The sequence below is a fragment of the Chenopodium album genome, chromosome 3 (assembly GCF_948465745.1).
Source record: "Chenopodium album chromosome 3, dcCheAlbu1.1, whole genome shotgun sequence".
NCBI lineage: Eukaryota > Viridiplantae > Streptophyta > Magnoliopsida > Caryophyllales > Amaranthaceae > Chenopodium > Chenopodium album.
The window spans coordinates 14,043,577-14,052,069 of NC_137836.1; the positions used below are offsets into that span (position 1 = coordinate 14,043,577).

The following is an 8,493-nucleotide window of genomic DNA, read 5'->3' on the forward strand; positions in this document are numbered from 1 at the left end:
CCATCACTTCTATTACCTCAATTTAGGGTTTGAGAATAAACAAATACTACAATTAATTTTTATAGCAAAATTAGGTTTGATTTTTTAGAGCTTTACTCAATTTAGTCATGCATTTATATAGAGGGAAGGGTAAAATGTTTTTAAGGGTGAAAAAAATACATGATTTAGGAGCAAAAGACACAAGTTGTGTGCTCCTTTAACGTCTCAGTTAAATTTTTCGTCAAAATTTGAAATGGGGGTGGTGCAATAAAAAATTAAGGTACTTAAAAAAGTGGTTTAGTAAATTAAAAAAAAAAAAAAAAAAAAGGTGGTTTTTTAAAGAAAGTTGGACAAAAAAGGTGGAAATTCAAAGAAACGAAATAATAAAATATTGAAAATAATATCATTTTAAGTCAATAGCGCTGAACAAGAGAAGAGAGAAACCATATTCCTATAAAGATCGATTCGACAGAAAGTCGGTAGGCAAAAGGTTGTGCTTTAGAGAGAAGAATGCGTTCAAATCTTAAGAGTTTGTGTGAAAGTAGTTGCTTTTGTTTAATGATCAATCTTAATAGACTTCAATCTATCCCTTGATGGATATTATAGCATGATTAAACTCTTAACTTATCAACGATACATAAACTTATCGCTGATGTATACATACAAGCTCACGAAGCAAGCAAAGTGACAAATCCAAGTAGATAAGAGAAGCCATGCCTAAGTCTACTATTATTATACACAAACTTGTAACAGCTCTAATTCCTATGAATGACGGATACACAGCTAAACGCAGAATAAAACACACAGAACAGCAGAAAAGTGAAAAAAAGAATTATCATGTACATAATTTGACCGCAACATGTTATAACTTCTACCAATAATGAAGTTGCAACTGCGGTTCAGGACTCCTTTAGAGTATATGGAGTCGCAGTGTCTGTTCAAGCGCAACAACCACCACCTGGAGGAGACGCTCTTTGATCTTGCTTCTGTTTTAAGACATTCCTTTTTCCCACATTTGACCCTTCTTCAAAGAGACTTGGAACTTCCATAATCTGTAAAATAGTCAGCAAAGTCAAATTTATCCTGATTCCTCCAGTTCCATACAAGTTACAGTAAATTTGTTAATATATACTTCATACTGGTTAGAACTTGTTCCTTAAAAGTTTCCCTATTGGGTGGGATATGGGAAGAGGATTAATGAAGAGATCCATTTAACAAATCAAACTTTTCGAATGCTGACACATTTTAGGAGGAAAATGCAGCCCTAAGCCCATCCCTCGCCTTCGCCTTTGCTACTCTCCCCACCCATTCACGCTCCACAAGGTCTCGTTATTTGGTAGAAGTAACACTGTTAATACCCGAATCATTTGACTAGAGGTCTAGAGCATGTTGCCAACATTACTGCTATGAAGGCTAAGCCTCCAATCAACTTTTCATGTAAAATTTAAATGGAAAACTCACATTGTATTTACAGCATAAATGAACCAAAATCAGAAATAATCATGTACGCACCATGAAAACAATCAACCTAAAGTTTTATACTATGTCAAGTTTTGTAAAATGCTTAGTTTCAGCTTCAGCCAAAGTATCTAAACTTACCAAATATGGAAAGAGAATTAGAAAAAATAAATTACTTCATACCCTCTTCCTTGACATGTTGACTCATGCAGTCATGCCCCTATTAATTGTTTTTTCTTCTGTGTATATAACACTCCACCTCTAAAAGTTCTTGTGTTAACTATGCACGTTTGCCCAATGTAAGTCTTTGATCATTAAAATCTTATACGGAGTAATTGCATAGGAAAAATTGTCAAAAATAAAATGACCTTTCAGCCGTCTTCTAAAAATAAAACCACCTTTTAATTATCCTGTAATAAGACGACCTTTGATAGCCATCTGCCAAAAATAGAATGGTACCGGCTGATAACCTATTAAACAGGTTGATGAGACACGTGTAGCAATAAGATAGGTTAGTTTTTTTTGTTTTTTTTTTTTACAATTTATTTCTTATTTTTAAAAAATGATTTTAATAAAAAAAAAATATCACAACCCTACCATGAAACCGGCCTTTCCACGGTCAGTGAACTCAACCCCAACCCTCGCCATCGTGAACCCAACTCAGCCCCAACCCCCACCCCTGACGTCGTCGACGAAAATCCTGTACCACCCTTGCATATATTGGCAAACCGCACTCCAACCTCCATCCATTTTTGTGTGGAATTTAACGATTGGGGGTTTAGCTAGGTTGGTTAGTGGGTTGGTTTAGGGTAGTTTTGAGGCAGTTTCAAGGAGGTTGGGTGGTTAAGTGGTGGCTATAAGGTCGGTTTTGGGGTGTGTGGAATGGGTAAGGGGGTTTTAAGGGCGTGGTTATGGTTTCGGGGGTGGTTGCGGGATGGTTTCAAGGGTGGCTGCGGGATGGTTTCGTGGGTGTGGGGTGGGTTTTAGGGTGGTTACAAGATGGGGTTTTGGAGTTGTGAATGGTTGAGTGGTGGCTGGGAGGAAGGGGAGGGGCTGCAAAGGTGGTTAGGAGGTTGGAAGGTTCAAAGGGGGATAGACTTTTGGTGACTTGTGGGCGGTAGCTTACTGTTAGGGGAAGGGGTAGGAGATTTTTTTTTTTTTTTTTTTATTTTATTTTTATGAATTGTATTTTTTTTTTTATTAAAAATGAATTCTTTTAAAAGAAAATTGAAAAAAATGATCCTAGCCAATCGCATTATGACACGTGTCCGGGTTTAACCTTTTAAACAGGTTTCCGGTTTTTTGTTCTATTTTGAGCAGATGCATGTCAAAGGTCGTTTTATTATGGAATAATCAAAAGGTCGTTTTAATTTTGGAAGATCGCCTAAAGGTCGTTTTATTTTTGACAATTTTTCCAATTGCATATTAACAGTAAAAGTTATAAGAAATTGATATTCTTAAAACAGTCAACTCTGCATGACTGTTTTTTTTTTATATATATATATATTATTATGTAGTAGTAATAATTTAAAAGATCCCCTCAAACAAAATTGTACGATTCTAAACCAGAAGAACTTCTAGCGTATCTTCTAATTACTATGTTAGAATTATTATGTTATGAAAGAGTAAGTAAGACATTATTAATCTAAGTATAGATCTTGAGCATCACCCCCTTTTTTCAAGGACAAATAAAGGAGAGATAACAGAGTTAAGTAGCCAAAATTATAGAAATTTTAGCAGCCATCTTACATACTATTAACTTTACAAATAAGCCCCTAATACCAGTTTTGTATTGCTTTTTCCATGTTGACACACCATGATTAATGTTAAATGTAATTACAACTTTTGCCGACCCTTATTCAGTTTCTATACATCATAATTTTAACACAAAGCTAAATTCCTCTACCCTACAATTGACAGACAGATTTCAAGTGACCATTTTGGTGGAGCTGTGACTTGAATACTTGCATTAATACACAATCACATGAGGTTATTTGGAGCATTTTGAAGTGACAAACTATTAACAACAAGGTTAAGTCAAGGTTTTATGTGCATTTATACAGTAGTTTTATGCAAAGGATTAGAAGAGTAAGTGAAGGCACAATTGTTCCAAGTCCTGTGCTTATATGGACATTTATATGGGCAAGTCTTGGGGTTGATTTATGCTAGAAGAGTGAGTAAGAAAGTTAAAAGAGTTTGTACAAGCTAGATCTTGAGCTAGTTTCTATTTTTACAAGTCTCTATCCACTCAAAAAAATTTAATTTCTCTACATACCCTTCTATATGAGACTTGTTATACTAAATAACAGAGAAATAAGCTAAGCTGGAATGTGGGGATTTGAACTTTGCAAATAGTTACTCTGAATATGTGCGAAGTTGCTTCGCAGGTCCCCTACCCCCCTCCCCCCTCCTTCCTCCTCCTCCTCCCACGTGCCTAATTAAGCAGACCATCCAACTATTAAACACCTCCCATGGATAGCGGGACTTTCTGGGGTGTACATGTATCTAACTAAAAAACAGCAAACATGATCAATTCCTAAGCTAAAGCACTAAACTTTCTAAGAGAAACTTAATAGGATATGTATAAGTGCATGTATCCAACCAAACAAACACTAAACATAATCAATTCCTGACTTTAGAGCACCAAAATTTCCAAGCTTGATCTGTAACCATGGAATATCAAATGTAAGTGGAACCACCAGCAATTGTACAATTACCGAAAGTCAGTAGGCCATCTTATATTCATGATATATACATATGATTTTTAAGCATAAACTATCAATTTCAATATTTTGAGACACACTACGGCACTTAAAAACAGAAACACTTTTAAGGTTAGAAAATATATTACCTTCAAAGCAAGCTCTTCAAAGCACTGTTCCACATTTTCTCGAGTTTTGGCGCTGCATTCAAGAAATAAACTACCTAACTGTTGTGCAAGAGCAATCCCTTCTTCCCTAGTCACAGCTCTTTCCGAATCCTAAAGTAAAAATCAGCAAGAACAGTGAGTTCCTAATATCTAATAAGCATCAACCTTTCAAAGGAAATACCATTTTGGGGCAGGAAAAACTCTACTTCTAGTAAATGAATGGATTTAATTTATAAAACAATTTCGTCCACTTCTAAAAAGGACCGATAATATCAAATTCAGAAGTCTTCCTTTGATTTGTTAATTCAAAAAAGTCCTAAAGATCACCCTCAATGCCAGACAACTTATGATGCTAATGAAATACCAAATCATCAACAATATCAACAACTGCACTAGCCTCCAATGTAGAATAGGAAACAGCTATGTTAGCATAAAAAGACTAAGCTTTTACTTTACTCGAATAAGATTCATCAGAAAATAGAGTCTTGGCTAGGAGAGATCAATATAGTCACCTAAACACTTAGTAATCTAATGTATGTTTTGTAAATGCTGCAGTACAAGCCCTAATATTACAAAAATGAACAAAAAAAAATTCAAGAATGCATAGAAGTATGGATAAACAGGATATACCTTGTCAACTTTATTTCCCACGAGCATCTTGACACAATCTTGATTGGTGGAGTAAAGCTCAACTTCTTTAGCCCAAACATCAGACAAGTTGGTAAAAGTTTCTCTTCTTGTGACATCATACACTAAAATGACAAAAAGGTAAAGACATAAAAAGGGGGAAAAAGTCAAAAGGAGGATATGAAACTGTTCTACATGAAAAATCAGCCAGCGGTGATAAGAAATGGTTTTGTCAAGCAGTGCTTATGAAATGGATGATGCTAGAATTAATGGTTAGCTAATTTTTTGCAATGACAATAAAGTGCTAACACACTGCAGAAGTATATACTTTTCAGCTATGTACCTTTTCCATGCTCGCTATAGACATATGGATAAGTAGACATAAGATCAGATATAAACCCAATTGCATGTTCTGAATACAGTGTGAACACTTGCATAAAGTTGGATTCATGAAAGCTAAAATGTGAGTGATGAGAACAGAGGCCTGGAGAGAAGAAAGTATAATTCCTATAATCCATTCTCTAAAATCTAATACAATATAACACCAGCCAACAAGCACTTACATTAAATATTTGGCAAAACAAATATACTTTAAAAAAAAGAAGCTAAATGACTCGTGAATTCGTGATAGAGAGCTGTGCCTAACAACAATTCGAAATGGATTAATCTAACAACCACCCCCCCCCCCTCCCCCAAAAGAAAAGAAAAAAAAAACCTCATCTAATGGGAAATAGAATCATGACCTATTGGCTTCTTGTAACTTCTTATAACAATGACTATAATCTCAATAAACTAGTTGGTCAAATGATCATACATTCCGAAATAGAACATACCAAGAATAATCCCTTGGGCACCTCTATAGTAGGAACTTGTCAGTGTTCTGAACCTCTCCTGACCAGCTGCAAAGGCGATAATACATATTATTAGTACTGCTCTTCCAAATTGAAGATTAGTTCAACGTTGGAGTTTGCGATAAATTTTCAACAAAGAGTAATCACGGAGCAAACGCTAAAATCCATGTACATTAAGATAAGGGGTGGCTAGAGACTATAGGCAGATAAAGAATAAATTTCACAATCCTAAAACTAAAACTCATCTCATTAAACGATCAACAGCTTTTCTCGATGTAAGATGGCCCAAAATTGAGTCCACTTCACAAATATGGGCCTGGACTGCACCCATCATCATATACAAACCACTAAACAAGTCCAAATAGGTTCCACCTTAAAATTATAGGGCTATAATCAGAGTAGTCCATTAGCCTTATAAAGTAATAAACTCTCTCTTATTGTATCAATGTAGGGCAATTTCATTATTTACATGTGTTGTTTGGGGATATAGTTTTACAAAGCTTCAACAACCAGTCAACACCCAATCATGCAATTTAAAAGTCTAAATTAAGTGATATCTTTCTCTCTAGTTACTACATTCTTATGTCCATATAATCGAGACACAAAAAACAGATAAACCTTATGATATGGAGTAACAAAGAAGTGCATTGTGCAACTAGTAACCACTTACCAGTATCCCATATTGTAAGTTTCATTTTCTTCCCACCAACAGTGAGCGTCTTGATCTTAAAATCAACCCCTACAAAAAGTGAATCAACAACCAAACTAAGCAATCAAATCATAATGGCAATGGCAAATTGTCAATAAAAAGAAAGACACATTGCTCATTAAAATCTATCCCACTTGGTTTTCCCTCAACCAAAATTATGATATTGGTTGCGATTGCAGTTCAATTGACTAAATACAAGATACCTATTTCCGTAACCATTTATCATTGTTATAAATCACGAGTGTATTCAAAGATAGCTTATTTGGGTTCGAAAAAATTAAGTAAAATACACTCGTGCAGGTAGAGGTATACGCGGGTGCACATTACACCTACGAATTAGCAACGGTTTACACCAAGAAACCAAGCTTACATCCGTAGTTGATCACACAAAACTCGAAATTGGAAGAAAAAATATATAAAAATCTGAAGTAGTCGTAAATTATTAGATTATTGGTCTTCAATTAAATTTCCATTGTTTCAAAAAAAAAAAAAAAAATTCCATAATGTCATGAAAATTGGGTTTATTAAGAAAAAACTATATACAGTATCTATCATACCACCTTAGATATTTTATACTCATCAATCAAACAACATTAATAAACTACTTCGACCCTCTTTAAGTTAGTTGCGCTTTCTATTTCGATTTGACTAAGTAGGTAAAACTATCTACTCAAATTAAATTAAATAATATTACATATAAAAATTTTGATGAAAACGAACAATTAACGAAAATTGTACTATTTTATTGAGTAAATTATCTGGAAAAATTATACCAAAAAACAAGCAATCATCTCAATAATTCAAACCTTCAAACACAAAATCCAGATCCACAAAAATAAATAAGAAAAACTCCAATTGTCGGTGAGTTTGATTTAAATCAAAATTCAAATTTAAAAAAAAAAAAAGGGGAAATTACCAATAGTAGGAGATTGATCATGAGTAGAATTCGAAATGAAAGAAACAAGCAGACTACTTTTGCCAACTCCAGAATCACCGATTAACAAAACTTTGAATGATAAATCATAATTACTACTTCCACTATTATTCGAACTTGAACCCATTTTTATTTTAATTTTCTCTCTCCTTTTGCTCTTCTTCTTTGTTGCTGAGAAATTCAGACTTCTGCTTTTATTGCAACAAAAAGATCAACTTTAAACAAAAAAAAAAAAGAAGAAGAATGTTATTTTATTTTATAAATTAAAAACGGGAAATTCGTTGCTTTGTAGTTCTGTTAAGTTGAGAAGAGGAGAGAGAAAGAGTGGTGACGTGGCGTGTTTGGAAGAAAAGCAGCTGGTATCTGAACAAGGAAGAGACAGAGGAAGATGAAGGAAGGAGGGAAGGTGTTAATTGTTACGGTGCAAAATTCAAAACCCGTTATTTTCGAGGCGGGGTCTTTTTTGTTTGGTCGTTTGGAGTTTCTTTTATTTACTGCTTATTTGATTTTGACGTTTGGACTACTTAGGTTTCAACTTCCAAGCTTAAAATGGGGGTTGGGGGGAGTGTTTAGGAATACTCTAGGTCTCTAGCCTTATAGGTTTCTATATTTGAGTTTTCTAGAATTTAGATTCCTTTTACTTGATGACAATAAGATTGGATTTGGAGAGGGTTAATTTAAATTAAATTGTGGATTATATAGTAATGGCTTAAGATGATCAAAATTATAGGAGTGATTACCTTAGAATTTTCATTTTTGGGGTGTGTATTGGGTTCTAATTAGTTGTATTGTAAGAATTACAAGAATTTTGAAAATATTGATACATCAAAAATTTTATTGTTTCGAGTTAGAGTCTATTCTGATTTACTGAAAACAACTGAACTGAGTAGAGCTGAGATGAATTGTTTATGAGAGAAGGAAATTAAGAACTAAACTGAACTAATTGAAGCTGAACATAAATGATTGGAGCTGAACTGAACTAATTGTTTATAAAGTGAAACCATATGGATCTATGACAACAATCAATCCTAAAAGGTGCTCCGTAGTTAGTTGAATATTGTTTCGA

The 8,493-nt window shown here is 34.1% G+C and overlaps 1 protein-coding gene across 1 annotated transcript; it reads right to left on the bottom strand.

The window, feature by feature from the left end:
- Positions 1–470: 470 nt before the first annotated feature.
- On the bottom strand, positions 471–7,946 carry LOC145611805 (ras-related protein RABC2a-like). The gene is made up of 6 exons (XM_081667175.1): positions 7,410–7,946; positions 6,455–6,523; positions 5,767–5,832; positions 4,937–5,058; positions 4,289–4,417; positions 471–1,031 (listed from the first exon to the last, which is right to left on the bottom strand). The coding sequence occupies exons 1-6, from the start codon at positions 7,552–7,554 to the stop codon at positions 918–920; spliced, it is 645 nt and encodes a 214-aa protein (XP_081523301.1). The 5' UTR covers positions 7,555–7,946; the 3' UTR covers positions 471–917.
- Positions 7,947–8,493: the final 547 nt, after the last annotated feature.

What these genes read in the sequence shown, in the direction of transcription:
- LOC145611805 (XM_081667175.1), bottom strand. Translation starts at nt 7,554, where the DNA reads ATGGGTTCAAGTTCGAATAATAGTGGAAGTAGTAATTATGATTTATCA. An exon ending in TGATCAATCTCCTACTATTG is followed by an intron (nt 6,524 to 7,409) that starts GTAATTTCCCCT and finishes CACTTTTTGTAG; the next exon opens with GGGTTGATTTTAAGATCAAG. An exon ending in TTGAAGAGCTTGCTTTGAAG is followed by an intron (nt 1,032 to 4,288) that starts GTAATATATTTT and finishes ACTATTTTACAG; the next exon opens with ATTATGGAAGTTCCAAGTCT.